The sequence below is a fragment of the Panicum hallii genome, chromosome 7, assembly GCF_002211085.1.
Source record: "Panicum hallii strain FIL2 chromosome 7, PHallii_v3.1, whole genome shotgun sequence".
Taxonomy (NCBI): Eukaryota; Viridiplantae; Streptophyta; class Magnoliopsida; order Poales; family Poaceae; genus Panicum; species Panicum hallii.
This window is the reverse complement of record NC_038048.1, coordinates 32,901,109-32,920,348: the sequence shown is the minus strand read 5'-3', so window position 1 is coordinate 32,920,348 and position 19,240 is coordinate 32,901,109. Positions and strand designations below refer to the sequence as shown.

The 19,240-nt window shown below is 48.7% G+C and overlaps 2 protein-coding genes and 1 long non-coding RNA gene across 3 annotated transcripts; 2 read left to right on the top strand and 1 right to left on the bottom strand.

Annotated features, from left to right (window-relative positions):
* Positions 1 to 526: 526 nt before the first annotated feature.
* LOC112901217 (glutaredoxin-C3-like) lies at positions 527 to 1,398 on the bottom strand. The gene has a single exon (XM_025970076.1). It carries the CDS (start codon positions 1,290 to 1,292, stop codon positions 879 to 881), a length of 414 nt encoding a protein of 137 aa, XP_025825861.1. The 5' UTR covers positions 1,293 to 1,398; the 3' UTR covers positions 527 to 878.
* An 8,923-nt stretch (positions 1,399 to 10,321) lies between these two features.
* On the top strand, positions 10,322 to 13,286 carry LOC112900170. Its single transcript, XR_003230153.1, has 2 exons — positions 10,322 to 10,957; positions 11,098 to 13,286. It is a non-coding gene; the product is annotated as an uncharacterized LOC112900170 (long non-coding RNA).
* Positions 13,287 to 16,187: 2,901 nt separating this feature from the next.
* On the top strand, positions 16,188 to 17,936 carry LOC112900668 (uncharacterized protein Mb2253c-like). Its single transcript, XM_025969499.1, has 2 exons — positions 16,188 to 16,329; positions 17,620 to 17,936. The coding sequence occupies exons 1-2, from the start codon at positions 16,188 to 16,190 to the stop codon at positions 17,934 to 17,936; spliced, it is 459 nt and encodes a 152-aa protein (XP_025825284.1).
* The last annotated feature ends 1,304 nt before the right edge of the window (positions 17,937 to 19,240 follow it).

The window sequence follows — 19,240 nt, the reverse complement described above, 5'->3', positions numbered from 1 at the left end:
ACGAACTAAGCAAGCAGAGAGGAGACACAGGCGAAGCACACAGTGAAAAGCTATCTCGAACAAAGCATAAAGATGGGGCACACGCGATGCTAGCCTAGCCATCTCATGCAAAAAAGACGAGCGTGCATGCTGCCTGCCAGTGCTGCCAGCAGCGAAAAAAGGAGCTCCCGAAAAAAACTACACTGAGCAAGCACCGACTACACGATCGAGTACGGGAGCGCCAATCCCACTTGCTATTAGAAAAACCCTCTCAGTATTCAGCTTGTTCCATCTTTTCCTTGACATCTTTTTAAATTAAACAAAGCAATTAAAACCGGTAGTAATAAAATGGTACAATTCATGCATGTTCGTTATGTGTTTATATGTGAAGAAATGTGCTCTGCCTGTTCATCCAAGTACAGATGATAGCTATAAGGAGTTGTTGAAATTAGCATTAATTTTTCACGTTTGGGAATGCAAACGACTGTGTTCATGCATGTCATCATCAAGTGGCAACTAAACACAAGAGGGCCGGAGGAATGAAAAGTAAGGCAAGCCAAACTGCATATTAATAAGGTCGAAGAGATTGATGACACTAAACAGCAGCTAGATCTCTTCTTGCATCTAGCAAGCATCGCGCACACTCATACTCGTACGTGTGAGCATGCGAGCACGTGCCAACTCTACCACACTCCCACACACAAGACGGAGGCAGCATCAGTAAAAAAATCACCGACCTCTCTCTCTCTCCCTCTCTAACACACAAGCACACAAGCACGCACTCTATGATCGATCGACTCACTACGACTGTGGATGGTGATGTATTACTTTAATCTGCCCTACGACGACAGTTAGCTCCGACGAGCAGCGACGACGGCGCGAGCGTCGGGAGAGCTCGCTCAGAGCCAGAGCGCACCGGCCTCCTTGAGCAGCGGCACGAGGGAGCCGTTGATGTGCGCGGCCATGACGCGGTCCATGGCGCCGACCAGCCTGCCGCCGATGAACACGACGGGCACGACCGGCGGCGCCGCGGCCCCGGGTGCGGCGGCGGCGCCGAGGAGGCAGGCGAGGGCGCGCTCCAGCTCGCGGCCCCGCGGGTCGAGGTCCAGCTCGTGCACCGCCGGGTGCACGCCCATGCCGCAGAACAGCCGCTTCACGGCGTGGCACATGCAGCAGGTGCTCACGCTGAAAACCACCACCGCGCTCTCCGACGCCAGCCGCTCCACGCGCTCCGCCGCCGTCTCCGCGGCAGCCGCCGGCGCCACCACCGCCGGCATGTACCACGCCTGCTCCGCCGCCGCGCCGTACTGCATTGTCGATAATCTGTCGCGAGCTAGTGCCTACACACGGCTACTGATCAGAGGGCTAGCTGCTAGTAGCAATGTCGTCAAGGTTTGCGAGAGCAAGGGCGAGTGTGGTTTTGCTTTAGGGCTGGCAGGCTAGAGGTGAGAGGAGGTGCGCGTATATATAGAGGAGCGGGGTCAGGGGCGTTCCGGTCATTTTGAGGCGGCAAGTAGCTTTAAAGCTGGATTTAACTTGTGCCCTCTGATCCTCTCCTCCTGTACAGTGTAGGGATTACTACCTTAATAGTACTTGATTATAATTAAGAACCCTTGCTTACTTTTGCTTAGTATGTAGTACTACGTCTCCTTTCGATAACATCGTGTTATTAGACACTCGAATATACTACAACTTCGATCAATCACTAAGTTCGTTCATCTTTGTACGGCTTATGTTTTGATGGTTCAAAGTTCATGTTTCGACCAACAATTAGTGCAATGACATATGAGTTGTGTGTCAAAAAATTATACCATTGGATTTGAATTTAACATCACTTTGTAATGATTACAAATTTGTAACTATTAATCAAATATTAAGAAAGAGTTTATGGTCAAAGATCAATTTTTTAGACAGAAAATCAAAATGAATGCCGGGAGTACTTTTCTATAAAATGATAATAAAAAGTGACAAGGTATAGCTAACTATGAAAATATTTCTCATTGCATATTATTCAATGATGATACTATTTGAAGTATATTAATAGTACATGTTTAGAGAAAGAATTTTTCAAGTCAAATCAATAGAGAATATTTTCATGTTCCCAAATTTAAATATATATATAGTAGTACTCCATCAATTTGAAAATGCAAGGCGCATTTTGACTTGGCATAGACGATAGTCTCCAAAACTATGTTTTGATCCATGATTTCTCTTATAGTATAATGTTGGTAACAACAAACTCAAAACCATGAGATAAGTAGTAACTTCAAATACAAATTCAACGATATTACTTTTGTATACATAATATTTAGTTCTTGTAGTAAGACTAATTTTTCGTTAAAGATTACGAGGTTTGACTATATATTGATATGCGAGCACGCGCTATAAAATTAAAGAAATGTAGGGAGTATGACATACAAGTGCATTACGTGCATGCTTGCTCACAAAATCGGCAGAAGAAAGAACTCAAATTTGCAGACAGCGGAGGAATTAATTAGGTGGAGATCGTCTAGGGATACTGAAACAGTTACATGTCTACATGTCGCTAGGTTTCGAGACAGATATCTGAAACAAGTGAGCCTAGGCTCGTAGCTTTTGGCACAAATGCATCGGTGGATGAACACACACCTCGAGCTAGTGCATTGCATCACGGTGATGCTTCTTCCCTTTGTGTCTCCCAGGCCAGGCCGACAGTGCATGCTTCTTCGGCCCTTGCTTTTATCTTTATCTCGTCAGGAGCACTGCAAAGGAGAAGCATTACCGGAAATTTGTCCCAAGGATTTGATCGGTGGTGGGAGCAAAGACCGGCTTTTGCTTCCATAGAGAAATGTCTCTCAGCACCGGCCGGCCGGCTTTTTGCTGCTTGGTTTTGGTTTTGTCCAAACGGTTTAAAGCTTCGTTTTGCGTGCATGCATGCATGCCGGCATGTGTATACTAGTGTGTGTTGGCCTCATTCAACCGACATGTGTAGAGAAAAACAAAAAAGTTGCAGTAGTGTATTTCTAAGTAATACCAGGAACCCTCATTTAATATATACATAAATATATGGCATGAATTCCCTGTTTGGGGTGAAGGTGCATATGATACCAGGTTCCAAGATCAGTATGACAGTATGTGGTAGAGAGAGAGAGAGAGAGAGAGAGAGAGAGAGATTTGTATGTGGTAGAGTATATTAAGCTGCTGGTACCAAAAGGTTCAACTTTGCACTGTAGCTGACGTGCGGTATTGTTTATGCAAAGCTGTCGTGCGGTGGCACTGCTGCCACACCTCCTTTATTTATCTAACCGTCACAAACGGTCGAAGTAGTTGCTCATGAGCATGCATGAGCTTAGCTAGCTAGCGGCAGGCTGCTATGTGGGTGGGTGAGATCATGCCGACCAATGACCTTGTCGGTAAACTATTTTGACTGATGATGATGATACACACTTTGGAGTTTGGACTTTGCAACAATATTATAACCTAAGTGCTGCATCCATGTAGTAGTATACGACGTACGACCAAATTAAACTTTGCTGCTTTTGCATGCCGCCAGCGGTATCACGAAAGTTCCGAGCAAGGATTCACCCACATGCCAGCAGCTTGTTACGGCTTTAGTTAGTCTAGTTTAGTTTACACAATAGTATAGTCGTTAAGTACTCCAAAGATATGATGATGATCAAGTAACTAACCAAGTGTTATGAAGCCCCCTAATTTAACCTCCAAGCTTTTGTGAAAGCGTGTGCGCCACTTGCTTTGCTCGGGTCAGGTTGGGGTGGCTCCGGATCTCGAGGCTGCGCCTCGACCGCCGCCGGCCGTCGGATCGGATGCCGGCCCGGCCGGGATTGGAGAGCACCATACACAGGGAGGTGATGGGCAAGTAAAAGTTGGCGCGCGCACGGGAAAAAAGCACGCGCGTGCAGCGCCGTACACGTATCGTGCCGCATGCGACCGAGGCGCGCGTCGCGTTAGGCTTGCAGCTGCATGGACGACGACGAGTCTCTCTTTATTTGCATGGACGCCTGCAGGATAGCTAGCCGGCCAGGCCAAGAGATCGTGCGGGCGTGCGTGATATCTTTTTCAGGATTTTCACGAGGGCGGCAGCAGCAACCGTATCTACCCGATCACGATCTCTTGTTTCCTGCGTTTTTCGTACGTCCTTTGCATTGGTTTCTCTCTCTCTCTCTCTCTCTAAATTTTTTGATTTGATGAAATTACAGAGCGTTTTCGTGTACTACTAGTTGTGCGTTTTGATCATGACGGTCCTTTATTTGCATTTGCATGCATGCAATGATGCATGGCTTTTTCACGGCCATCACTGAGCATAATTGGTAAGTGCTAGCTAGGACCGGCCACTTGGGGTTGGGCGCCTCCGATCCACGCAATGCTGTCGATCCATTGCCATCTTGTATCGTCCCATGCATAACCATGCAGACAGTAGCGGAGGACGAATTAAATTTAAGGTATGACGGGCAACAAATTTGAGCATATATTATCCATTAGACACTACTACAGAAACAGTTATTAGGGACGGGTAAAACGGTATTTGTAGAGGTGGGTGCGGTACCCACCTCTGCTTCTCGCAGCTAAAAATAGCTATTTGCATGGACAGGTACGTTACCCGCCTCTGAAAATGGATTTTCAGGTGCGGGTCACCCCCTAACCCGCTCTTGCAAATCGATTTCCAAGGTCAGGTTAGGGGTGACCCGCCTCTGGAAATCAATTTCCAGGGCGGGTGAGCCCATGGTCCGCCCCTGGAAATCAGTTTTTAGGGGCGGGTTAGGGCATGACCCCGTCCTGAATAACCCGCCCTGAAAATACCCTGACCGTCAAATAATTCACTGATTTCAATTTAAATTTTCAGAATCTGTCATAGAATCTGTCATATACAAGCACATCACACTACATGGTCACAAGAACTTGGAAAGGAAATCATCTAAATATTTAAATTACATGCAATTGAAATATTTGATAAGTCGATACATATTACATACAAGATGCAAATGTTCAATTGCATGCATACATTACATTATCTAACGGATATTATTCGCAAGCAAGAGGTACTTAACATAGTGAACATCGCCAATCTTATACCCCAGGCTTTCGTCAATAAAAAACAAAGCAACGATAAGTGCGCTTTCCTTTGCTTCACATCTACGAGGAAGTGCTTTGCCATAGATGGTGAATATTGGTTCCACAGCATGAAACGAGGTAGATCGATCTTCAATAGAAGTCTGGTGCAGGCCTTCCCTAGTACGGGGTGTCCCAGACTTGCACCAATGATAATCCAATTTGTGCATGGCTTCACATAAAATAATCTTCAAACTTATCGCCATGAAGGTGTTACCAAACATATGCTGCAACGGAGATGGAAGGCAAATATTATGAACTGTTTCACGCAATCAAATAAAGTACAAATACATATACTTTTCTTAAATTAACAAGAACTCACACACCATGTCATTTTGATTTTCTTGTGCAAGACTCTCATAGAAACTAATAATATCATGTTTATTTTATTGAAGCACTCTGATTTTAAACCATGACAAGTCTGGAATTAGATAACCATGCCTCTGAAGTTCTAAAAGACAGCTTCCATGGTACTTCTTTCATAAATCATCTGAATAGATAATTCTTTACCACTAGCAACTATTGGAATAATGGTACCTAGATCTTCTCTTGCTGGTATCTAAAAAGAGATTGTTAGTTTCTTGAACTGTTGGCATTCCATGGTTTCCACCTAAGAAGGTGTACCACCTAGGCATTTTACTACCTCGGCAAGCCATATAAATACATTGATCTGCTGCATTAGAGGTAATGTAACATTAATAAGGATCAAATGTTCTTAATAAGACAAAAGGATGGATCTTACTATTCCTGGAGCTGGTACAGTTGCTTGAGGATATCGGGTCGGTCTAGTCCTGTTGACTCTGGTAAAAGTGATGCCAGGAGGGCGAGCGAGAAATTCTGATGCCCCCTACCATGACCGACACTATCACGACCCAATCTACCACGGCCAAAGCCATGACTTGCCATATGCCTATTCATAAAACAATAATTCACTATTTCATATTCTCAAAATAGTACTATTTCACATTCTCAATAATTCACATCCACTAACTAATTCATTCATGAATAATACTCATTCACTAAAATAAAGCTAACTATAATGGTAAAATAAAAAGAAATTTCACTACAAATTCACATGTCACATTCATTTTCACATATTACAAACCACATATATTCACTTATACATTAACTAATTTACTAACTAATTCATTATATAATTTAAAAGAAAAAAAAATCAAGAACTCACCTGTTGCTGAGGAAGGGCGTGGGCCGGAGGGGAGGGGAGGAGAGGGGCACTACCGCAGATCCGGATCCAAAGGTGCGCGGCGGCGGGCTGAGGGAGGCGTGCGGCAGAGGGTCGAGGGAGGCGCGCGGGCGGGCTGAGGGAGGTCGACGACGAGGTAGCGGAGAGGAGTGGAGGCCCGGCGTGTCTAGGGAGAGCCGTGGAGGAGGAGGTGCAGCGGCAAAGGAGAGCCGCCGGGGAGAGGCGCTGGCAAGGGGGAGGGCCGAGCCGCCGACGGGGAAGAGGAAATTTCGGTAGTGTAACGTCTTCGTTCGCATGAAATGAAAATTTTACTAAGTCATCGGCCTGTTCAACATATATCGAGCACGGATTTCTAGGGGCGGATGACCCCCCCCACCCGCCCCTAGAAATGTATTTTCAGGGGCGGGTGACCCCCCATCCGCCCCTACAAATTATTTCTAGGGACGGGTGGGGAGGTCACCTGCCCCTTTAAATCTTTTTCAATTTTATACTGAAAATTCAATTAATTCAAAAAATATAGCAAAACACATCCAAAAAGGCAAAATTTTTACCCTAAAGCTATTGTCACCTATAGAACTAAAAAAATATGACAACTATATTTCAGTGTACAGAATGGTTAAGAGTGTTGAAACAATAATGTAGGGTTTTCCAACACTTACTATCTCGTACAACTCAAGTCATACTTACTGATTTTCACACTCTTAAGCATTATATAATATGAAATATACCCTTTCTCTCTCTCACCACCCTCCGTCAGGGTGCCCCTGCCACCATCACCCTTTCCGTGAACGCCCAAGTATAAACGGGAAGGGCTTGGGCGCCGCCGGCAAGCCCTGCTCCGCCGCGTGATCATAGCTAGGCGGGAGGGCTTGGATGCCGGGTGATGATTATGTTGGACTCGGTTGGGAAGGATAACGGGTGCAGATCAAGGATGCTGCGAGCGCAGGAAGCACAAGGAAAACGATGCTGCAAAACCAACCGTCCAATTAATTAGGAGAGCATCTCCTTTCTCTATTTTGAGAGAGTTGGTATGAAATATTGAGATGAGTAAAAATATTAGAAAAAAGGAGATATATTAGAGGACTGATGGAGTACTTCTTTTCCCAATAACGAAGGTTATTAGAGAAAAAAAAGGACTGATGGAGATGATCTAATAGTTGCTAACTGTTCGCTAGCTAGCTATTAGAAGGGGCTGTTTGGATAATCGACCAACTAATAGGTAGTTGGATAGTTAGATACAACTAATAGCAGGCTCCAACCAGCTAATAGTGTACTAATTGTTAGCAGGGTAAGCTGCTAATAGTTATTAGTAGGTCTATAGCGGCCCAATAGAGAAAGGTGGACAATTTACTAAAACTTCAACATTTGGCGAAAAGTTCATGATATCGACTACAAAACTAAGATCCTATTTGGTTCAACTTATAGTCAAGGCTGAAACAAACGGGATATAATAGTAACTCAACAACTGTTGAGCAAACCGTTCGAACAAAAAGCTCGACTCATCGATTATACTAAAAAGAAATGTCCCAGTACGCACGTATAGCAGCCGTAGGAACAGCAGCACAGTAATAATCTAGTGGCGGTGGTACGTATGTACCAGTATCGAAGCACGAGGGTTGTCAGCAGGGGTGCCCTTGTCTGCTGGTCTCCTGCTGCGGCCTGCGGGCATGCAAAGAAAGCTCACGAGATCGTCGAGAGATGGAGGAAAGCCCGGCCACTAGGCAGGCTACTAGCTAAAGCGATCGGCAGCATGCAGCAGCAGCAGGCCGGACGACGTACGCGATCGCGCGCGCCTGCGACGGCCGGCCGGCCGGACGCCGCCCGAGAAAAGGCGGAGCCCGGACGTACGCCGAGGGGGAAAAGCTAGCGCCTAGCGCAGGAGCGACGGGGGTGGGAAAAGCTGGGCCGAGCCATGCACGCCGCTGCCGGCCGGCCGGCCGGCCGTTGTGGGGGGGGGGGGGGGAGAGAGAGAGAGAGAGAGAGAGAGAGAGAGAGAGAGAGAGAGAGAGAGAGAGAGAGAGAGAGAGAGAGAGAGAGTGGCTGCTGGGTGGTGGCGCGCGGAGGCCGGAGGGTGTGGTGGTGGACCGTGTGGAATGGTGTCTGGTGGTAGTGGGCGCGCGCGGACGCCGCGTCCCGAGGCTGACGCGATGCTCCTTGACTGCTGACCTATTCCGGCCGGTGGTCCAGCAGCAGGCCGCGGGCGCTGAGCTTCGTTCGCCGGCCGGTCTTTTCTCCCGTGCTCACTGCGGCTTGCCACCTTTGGTCCACTCTCTCTCTCTCTCTCTCTCTCTCTCTCTCTCTCACTCACTCTCGCGCTCTCAATGCTCACGACTTCCTCTAGACCTAGCTGCTCTCTCTCTTTCTCTCTCTGCTTCTTTTGGAGCTACGTACTCCATGCTGGGAGATACGATCGTGGCTTTGGCTGCATATTCAAAAGGTACTTGGAGCTAGAGTGCACCAGTGCACTGCTAGAAAATAGGCCAAAGATCCACCCTAAAAGTAGGAGCACGAAGATGACCTGTTAGCATTAGTACTGGATGATTTTCATACCGGTAGTTTTGAGGTGGATGAAAAGATCCAGAGACCTTTAAATACCGGGTGGTAAAAAAGCTCATTGCATTGGGATTTAAGTTTGAACTAAATAAATCGCAGAGATTTACACTCTTTGTTGTTGCAACCATTTTAGTACAACCTATAGGATCCAGTGGTTGAAATCACTTGGATTGAATCTGATAAATGGATGGTTTAAATGCGTGATTATACCCATGTTGTTCTCAAATAAATATAGGTTTTGGGTTCACTTTTGTTTCCATTCACGAATTAGAGCTAGTACTCCCACCGATTTAAAATACATGAACTATCCTTAAAATTTGACCATCAATATATAGAAAAGTGCATGGATTGAAAACGTGAGATTTTATTGCTAGATTCACCATAAAAGATATTTTTAGAATATATAATTACCTTTATTTTTTGAATTTCTATATAAATTATTTGCTGAAGCTTCACCTCGTAGATCATGTTGATGCCCTAAACAACATATATTTTAAATCGAAGGGAATTGTTGTGTAGCAGCATCGTGATGAGGAGATAATACCATTCATTTTGCAAATGGTGTGGTGGTTGATATGTATATAGTAGACCCATTGCGTCCCAACAAGGAATAGATGGAATTGTTGTATGGCGAGAAAAGATGAGGGTATGGGTTGTTTGATTGTGTCCGCAATGGAGGAGACCAGGTGATGCTACAAAGTCTTGGGATAGATCCACCATGATACTATAGTAAAGCTTCAAAATCTGAAGGTCATGATCGGAATAATTTTAGCTAAGCGCGTGCATAGAAATTAAACTTAAAATTATATCCCTATATCATTATATATATATGTATATCAATAATTTCAATTGAAATATCTTTTCGATTTTATGTATCTTCCCAGCAGGGAACCTAGCTAGTTGACTAATGATCATTAATTGTTGGCATTAAGCAGCATTAGGGCATGTTTAATAGAGCTACACCTTCTTTTGATTCTCTATAGGAGTTGATTATCTGAGAGACGTTATTTTGTGGTTGAAGATGATTCTCTATGATGAATTTTATGGAAAAAAAGATTCTATGTGAGAAGTAATAAATCAGGATAAGCTAGTTTCTTTAGCTCTCAACCCGTTAGTTATTAGTTTAAGAGAATCACACTTCAGGGAATCAACATACAATTACTTTTCTCTAAAAAAGAAAAAATTATTTAGTAGTATTCCTCCTGGATTCAGTTTAAAAGCTGCTCTATGAGCTCTGTCCCGCAGATCCTTAGCTAGATTCGAGTGAGCTCAGCTGGTCTTCCATAGGCCACATGCACGTTAAATTTGTAGAAATCCGAAGTAGAAACCAGTGGGTGGGTAAATGTAGCGCTAGTTTTCTTTGGACCATGAACCGGGGAACAAAGATCATCGAGACGAACAAACAGTGCAAAGCCCAACGATCTCTACCAGGGTCACTTTATTTTTTCCTTCGTCATACCTCACCCCGTCGTCCGTCGTCATCCCGCCGCTGGACAATCTGAGCCGCGTGACAGTCCCGCATCGCCGCTCGCCAAAATCAACCGCCTTGCCCATCGCGCCGCGCCCCACGCCCTTCCCTTCGCCGCGCCGCCGCGTGACTCCCCCACCCCAACGCAGAGCCGCCGCCGCCAAGCACGCCGCAGATCCGCTATCTCCCCGCCGCGACTCGTGCCGTGGTGCCGCCGCCGCGGATCCGCGACCTCCCCGTCCCGACTCCCGCAGCGGCTGCGGAGCCACCGCCGCCACGGCCAATGCGCGGGCCCCACCCTGCCGCGGAGCCGCCGCCGCCTGACTCCCGCCGCGGCTGACGGTTCCCCTGCCGCGCGTTACCTCCATGGAGCCGGGTCGTCCCGACGCACGAGCACCGCCACCGTAAACCATCGACGCGGCTGCCCCATCGTGCCATCGACGCCGCACTCCCCTCGCGCGGAGCTGCCTCCGCCCCGTCACCCGGAGTGTCGCGCGAACACGCCGCCGCCGCCATCCATCGTCCCATCGCGCGAACACGCCGGATCCGCTGCCGTTCGTCGTCCCCATCGCGCGAACATGCCGAGCAGATGGCTCGATCGTCGACCGGCTGCGCCGTCCCCTACCCCCTATCTTTCCCCCAACGAGGTGAATCTGCTATCTTGGTTCCTGGCTCCATTTTAAGGCTTCAATCTGTAGTATTTCTCGACGTCAATGGGCCCTCACCAACGAATCCTTCCTCGGCAAGTTCCGTCCGACCTTTCTTAATCTCTGGAGGGTTCTTACAGGCACCCACGTAAGAACCATGGCTGCCTCTGTGCGTGTGCAGGCACCCACAAAGCCATGGCTGCCATGAAGGATTCAGAACTCGGAGGCAAATCAGGTATCCAGGTTGGTCACGGCAAGGGCATGGCTAGGGGAAGAAAGGGAAAAAATGGAGAGGAATAAAATATCATGATCTATAGTGAAACAAAATAATTTCTGTCATTTAAGGTTGGCTTATGATGGAAAATTAGGGGTAATTTGATCTAAAAGTCTTTCTATTCACAAGGATAGCTGCACTAAAATATTTTAAGACAGCAGTTCTGATGGATTTTTGGTCAAACAGTTTCATGGTATTACATGGTATACTAATACTCTGATTTGTTAGAATAGTATGCATAGTAGTAGAGATTTTGATGTGATCTAGGGCATGGGTTGACCAATTATTGTGAATATACCATAGGTTGTTGTAAAACATTTTCTATTCGACTATTGGAGGACATTGCAATAAGTCACTTGGTCGGCTAACTTTGCCTTTCATGGGGCTCTAGAGATATGAAATAGTGAAGCTCGTCAAATGATGAAAGCAAATAATAAATCAGGAAATGCAACTATGGAAGAGCAATGGTTTCATTTATTCTGTTATTTTTTTCTTTCAAAATAGCGTCAGGTCAAAGCAACCGGTGAGCAAGCACAATTGGGGAGCCAAATTTACATTCTGCATTTCACTTTTACCATATTGACTTATGCTTATTTTTGCTGTGATATGCTCTGCAGTAAAAGCTAGAATGTTTTTTATGTCTGCTACAGTGCATTCATTTTAATTGCCATTCGTGTGTTACAATTTTTGGTACAGTGATGTCCATGCTCTATTTATGTAGGTACACTGAAACTAATTAGTCCAAGTAGAGAGATGGTAAATCAGTTTAACATCTGAAATAGTTGCAGAACTACTAAACTAAGTTTAATATCTTTCAAAATTATTTGGTGATCTGCACCTTTCTGGTATCTCAAGCATAAACACAAATGTGCATAAGTATCAGTGGTTATTTACTCTAATAACTAAGCTAATTCTTTTCATGTGATTTGAGTTGAATAATGATATGGTTTCTCAATTTTTACTATAATCATTAAAGTCGAATCAAGTTGTGGTATATTTATGGACTTTGTTCCTTGAGTCAATAACTAAGGATCTTGACAAATGCAGGGGGAAAAATTTAGTTACCCTTTCAGCTCATGAGGGCAAACGGAGTAGCGGTAGAGGCAGGACCACTCCTACAGCACATATCTGGTGTGGGTGCCATAGTGTAGATATGTGCAACTCAGAGCTAGGTTGTTACAAATGTTGATACATTAATACAACTATATTCTCCAGTTATTCTATTCGGCCCTGAGCCCCTGACCCACCATGCTTGTTCTGATTGCCAAAACCAATCATAATAGCTTAAAGTGTCATTCATCACTGGTTCTGTAGTCGGTGTGATAATAACTTAAGCTTGCTATGATTAAAGATTGCATTTAGAAATGAACCTGTAGGTGAAGTTTTATCTGCCTAAGGTTTAAGTGTGCATATTCAAAATAACCAGTAACTTGACTTCTAATTGTTATATCTGGAGTACTCGCATGTCAACCAACGGCAGGTATGATGTTATCACCGCTGTTGATTCTCATTCTCTGTGATAAAATAACTTAGATAAGCCGTGCATATCAAAACAACTTAGATAAGATGTATGATGCTCGGGAAATCGACTGCCTCTTTTATTTAGTGCTAAAATTTGAGTAATGCTTGCCCAACAACGCCAATGGGAAAGTGATGAATCCAGTTTGGGTTTTTTAACCATATTATTAGGTACACTGAGATAGTTTTATGTGAAGCTTTGTCTAACAACTTGAATATATGTGCAGAAGTTATTCTATACAGAGGGGCTGTAGAGCACATTGACAACACACTGATTTCCAGTGCACAAAGGTTTAAGCTTTGTTTTCCTAATTAGGCTTTGTTTTCCTAATAGACCGGAAATGCCCTTTGATTATTTGTGTTTGTCCCTATATGTTTGTCGATGATTTAATCCATTTGTCTGTCCGGGTCCTGTAAAAATATTATATAGATCATATCTGTATGTGTGCTTGTGTTTTCACCTTGCTAAAGTACTACTGTAAGTACTACGCTATTTATTTATGAGATTAAAAGCTCTTGGACTATTTCATCGCACGACATTAATTATGTTTTTGAATTGACTATTTTCATTTGATATGTTCGTTCTAACTTTCACACTAATGTCTTGTTGAATACTTTGTTTATTGCACTATAAATTTTTTATTGCCCGTAGCAACTTATGGGCACGGACTTATAATTGGTCGTTTGGGAGGACCAAATCAAAACGCACACACGGTGTAAAACAGCGACATGCATGTACACCGACAATGGTCCGGAGCTACTCTGACCAAGAATATAATGCATGCCCTTTGGCCCCCTCACTCACAGGGCTATCATGCACCACCCATCACTGTCTGTTCTGAGATCAGTTGGATTAGGGTCGATGGTGATTGATTGAGCTATTAGCCCTAGGCGCACGGTGACCACCCATCACTGTCTGTTCTGAGATCAGTTGGATTAGGGTCGATGGTGATTGATTGAGCTATTAGCCCTGGGCGCACGGTGACGACTTACGCCAGCGGCAGCAGCACCAGCAGCCGCCTGCATCGGTGCACCCACGGCGCAACTCCGAGCCGAATGCTCGTAACGCTGCAGGCGCCGCACGAGCATGTGCCTGTCAGGTCCAACAGGCCATCATCGCACATGCCAACAGCACCCCCCCTCCCCCCCAAGTTTGCGTGGGCTGGGCAGAACATCGCCGCTGTAGCGACGCTCCTGCGCAACCTGTCCGAGCTTGCGGATCCTCAACACCAGGAGCTCCACCGCGACATCCGGACGTTGGTGGAGAGTGTCGTCGTACATTAAGCGGAAAGCTCCACGTCATGCTGTCGACACGCGGCCTCCTACCCAGTCGGGGGGGGGGGGGGGGGGGTAAGGCTCGCAGCAGCCAAACCCCTCAGTCCACCAGCAGCGAGCGCGTCCCCCTAGGGAGGGCCGCGACGCCGTGGCTGCACCTCACCCCGATCTGGTGCCCGCCTCGCAACGCCCGCCAGTGCGTGGCCGGCTCGAGCCCAACTACAACGCGTGTAGCGTCATCCACTCGTGGCAACTGGCGCGCTGCAGTGCCGATGTCGACCGGGCCACCGCGGACTTGGCTGGTGCTCACCAACCCGAGGGGGAGCACGAGGAGGCGCCCCCAGGCGTGGTGGTTGACCGTGCAATTAGGACGGCGGCCAGAGCCTAGTCCAGACGGCCCAGGCCTGCGGTCCTTCGATCATCGCATCCAGAAAGCGCCATTCCCGCCGCACTTCCGACCGCCCACTAACATCACCAAGTACACTGGGGTGACAAACCCTGTCGTATGGCTGGAAGGCTTCCGGCTCGTTTGTCGGGCCAAAGGAGCGAGTGATGATTACTTCAACATCCAGCACCTCCCCATATGTGTTAGGGAGTACGTTCAAGCGTGGCTCGAATTCTTGCCACCCAACAGCACCCATAGCTGAGTAGAGCTCAAACAAGTCTTCATTGGGAATTTCCAGGGGACGTACGTGCGCCCTGGAAACTCATGGGACCTCAAGAGCTGCAAATTGGGCCTGGCGAGTCCCTGCAGTACTACATTCGCCGGTTCTCCAAGCAATGCAATTCCCTCCCTGATGTCATCGATGCAGACATTGTTAGCGTATTCCTCTCTGGGACCACCTGCAAGTCCCTAATTCACAAGCTCGATTGCTGGAAGCTGCGCACTACCCGCAAGCTCCTAGACATCGCCACCAACCACGCCTCCAGCGAGGAGGCGGTCAGGGCAGTCTTCACCGATGGCTGGGCCAAAGGCAAGGCCAAGCGGGAGGACCAGGATGAGGGCCCCTCCTCAGGGTAGGGGAAAAGGAAGAAGAAGGACTGGCGTCGTCCCAACCCTAACACGGTCACGGCGACCGACCGCGCGAGCAAGCGATAGGGCAACACTGACCGCTTCGAGCAGCTCCTGGAAAAGCCGTGCACCAATCACGGCTATCCCGTCAAGCACGAGCTCAAGGACTGCGAGCTTTTCAAGCGCATGCTGGGTCAGACTAGCAGGCGCAAGGGCGGGGACAGCAATGAGGAGGTGCCCAAAAATCAGGGAGCATCGGCAAAGGAAAGGAACAGCTTCCCTAAGCTAGATTGATGTCTCATGATCTTCGGAGGTCCTGAGGACAACTGCTCCAAGCGTCAACACAAGGTCCAACTACGGGAGTTTTGCCCACCAAGGGCGCCGTCCCCAAGTTCCTCCGTTGGTCGAGCACTCCAATAACATTTGATCGGGGCGACCACCCTCCCAACGTTCCTCGACTGGGGAGCCACCCGCTCATTATTGACCCATCGTCGGCAACAAGCGCCTGACCAAGGTGCTGATGGATGGGGGCAGCAGCCTCAACATTTAGTATGTTGAGACCCTTGATGCCATGGGCATCTTGTAGTCCAAGCTCCGCGCCTCCATTTTTCCCCTTCCTCGGTATCATCCCAGGCATGAGGGCGTACCCCTTGGGAAATATAGACCTGCCTGTCACGTTAGGTGACCACGGCAACTTCCGCACTGAGACCCTGATCTTCGAGGTGGTGGATTTCGAGGGGTCATACCACGTCATCCTCGAGCGTCTGCACTATGCCATGTTTATAGAGGTCCCCAACTACATCTACCTCAAGCCGAAGATGCCAGGACCGAACGACATCATCATGGTGAGCGGCTCCTTTGAATAGGCGTATGCCTATCACCGCTAGCACTTCGAGCTTGCCACCGTCATCGCCAACTCCGCCGAGCTCAAGAGGCTTCACGAGACGGTGGTGGAGGATGCTCCCGACCGCAAAGAGCCGACCCCATCCAGCGCCTTACGCCTGACTGAGGATACCAAGGCGATTGAGGTTGACCCCAACGACCCGACCGAGACCATGCGGATCGGGACCTAGCTTCCGACCAAATAGGAAAGCACGCTCATCGACTTCCTGTGTGCCAATCGTGATGCCTTTGCATGGAAGCCCTCTGACATGGCAGGCATCTCGAGGGAGGTCGCCGAGCATGAGCTCCGCATCACGTCAGGTTCCAAGCCCGTGCACCAACGCCTGCGCTGTTTCGATGATGAGAGGTGCAGGGCCATGGGCGAGGAGATTGCCAAGCTCCTGGCAGCTGGTATCATCAAGGAAGTGTATCACTCTGACTGGCTTGCCAATCCTATCCTTGTAAAAAAGAAGAATGGGAAATGAAGAATGTGTGTTGACTATACTGGCCTTAACAAGGCATGTCCCAAGGATCCTTTCCCTTTGCCGCGCATAGACCACATAGTCGATTCCACATCAGGATGCGAAGTCCTCTCTTTTCTGGATGCCTACTCGGGCTATCACCTGATCGTGATGAAAGAATCCGACTAGCTTGCGACCTCTTTCATCACCCCATTCAGCATGTACTACTACGTCACCATGCTGTTCGGCCTGAAGAACCCTGGCGCCACCTACCAGTGTTGCATGCAAAAATGTTTCATCAATCGGATCAATCCGCCTTGGCAGCCCCACCAGCTCGAACCGCCAAAAACCACAATCGCCGTCGATGTGGATGACGTAGCGGTGAAAGTGCCTCGCGCGAGTGATTTGATCGCCATGGTGGACGCCACGTTTGCCAACCTCCGAAGGTTTAGCATCAAATTGAATCTCGAAAAATGCACTTTCGGGCTTCCAAAGGGGAAGCTACTCGGATAGATAGTGTCCAAGCATGGCATCGAAACCAACCCCGAAAAAATCACGGCCATCGCCAGGATGGGCCCCATACACAACGTGAAAGGCGTACAATGGCTCACCGGTTGTTTGGCCGCCCTCAGTCGATTCATATCTCGACTAGGCGAGCTGAGGATGCCCCTCTACAAGCTCCTCAAAAAGTCAGATGCGTTCATCTGGACGGAGGAGGCTCAGCAAGCCTTGGATAGCCTTAAAGTGTTGCTAACCTCGGCCCCAGTCCTCGTTGCTCTCGAGCAACTTGAACCTCTCCTACTGTACCTCGTGGTAACAACACACGTGGTCAGCGCCGCTCTTGTAGTCGAAAGGGAGGAACCGGGCCATGCGCTGAAGGTTCAACGACCGGTGTAATTTGTTAGTGAGGTACTCACCGAGACCAAGGCCCGCTACACGCAAGTGCAGAAGCTCTTATACGCCGTGCTTATGGCGACTAAGAAGCTGTAGCACTATTTCACTGAACATGAGGTCACCGTCATCACCTCATTCCCACTCGGGGAGGTCGTCAACAACCGCGACGCTATGGGAGGGATCTTCAAATGGGCACTTGAGCTCATGGGCTACGATGTCAAGTACGCTCCCCGCACCGCCATCAAGTTGCAGGCCTTGGCCGACTTCGTGGCCGAGTAGACGGAAGTCCAAACCCTGACTCTAGATGTCGTCCATGAATACTGGACCCTGTACTTCGATGGGTCAGTTATGGGACCCGGCGCAGGGGCCGGTGTGGTGCTGATCTCGCCCGAGGGGAATAAGCTCCACTACATGATCCGCCTCCACTTCTCAGCCTTGAACAATGTCATTGAATACGAGGGGCTCATCAATGGCCTCCGTATTGCCATTGAGCTCGGAGCAACCCGGCTCTACGCCTACGGTGACTCCAAGCTGGTGGTGGACCAAGTCATGAAGGAGTCCAACTGCGAAAGCTCCCTCATGAACGCATACTGCCAGAAGGCGCGCAAACTGGAGGACAAATTCCGAGGATTCGAGTTGCATCAGGTCCCGCACTCGCCATGATGGCGGCCCAGCGGGATCCTGTTCCTAGCAGGGTCTTCATCAACGATCTACATGCGCTCTCAATCCGCGTCAAGCCAGACCCGCCTTAGAGGCCGTCCAACCCGATGCCCGGGTGCCCCGGTCCGGTGCCTCCCGACCAGGCGTCCCCCGACCAAGGGCTCGGGGGCCCTAACTGCCTCGCGATGGAGGTTACGATTCCCGCAGCCGACACAGCGGTAATCGACTCCAACTGGAGGGTGCATCTTCTGGTCTATCTCCTCGATGAGGCCCTCCCAACTGACTGAACCGAGGCGTGAAGGATTACTCGTCATGCCAAGATGTTTTTTTACCATCGACGGCGAACTTTACAAACATAGCCCGTCGGGGATAGGAATGCTCATGAAATGCATCCTCACCCAACAAGGCAAGGACCTCCTTCTGGAGATCCATGCTGGCATCTGCGGGCACCACGAGGCCCGACGGTCGCTGATTGGAAAGGCCTTTTGCCAAGGCTTTTACTGGCCCACCAAACTGCACGACGTGGAGGAGGTCATCCGCACGTGTAAACGGTGTCAGTTCTACACTCAGCAGACCCACTTGCCAGTGCAGGCACTTCAGACCATCCCCTTCACTTGGCCGTTCGTGGTCTGGGGCCTTGACATGGTCAGGCCTCTCAAGAGGGCTCGTGGTGGTTTCACTCACCTGCTTATCGTGGTGGACAAGTTCACCGAGTGGATCGAGGCGAAACCCATCGCCAAAACCAACTCCTAGGAGGCCGTCAAGTTCTTCCTTGACATTGTCTACCGATTCGGAGTGCCCAACACCATCATCACATACAATGGGACCAACTTTATAGGCAAGAGGTTCTTGGAGCTCGCTGACGGATACGGGATCAGGATCGACTGGGTGTCGATCGGGCACCCACACACCAATGGGCAGGTTGAAAGGGCGAACGGAATGGTCCTCCAGGGACTCAAGCCTCGCATCTTCGACCAGCTCAAAAAGTTTGTTGGGCGCTGGGTCCAGGAACACCCAGCCATCCTCTGAAGCCTGAGGACAAGTCCCAATCAATCCACGGGGTTCACCCCATTCTTCCTAACATACGGGGCTGAAGCGGTGCTACCCTCTGACCTAGACTATGGCGCCACAGCCCCTCACCGCCGCGCCGCACCCTAGCCCTCACCGCCGGCCTTTGCCGCCACGCGCGCCCGCCACCGCCACGCCCTCGGCCGCCCTCACCATGCCCTCAGCCGCCTGCCCCACGCACGCCATTGCGTCCCTACGCCCCGCTGACGTAAGCCCACGCTTGCTGTCGTCAGCCTTTA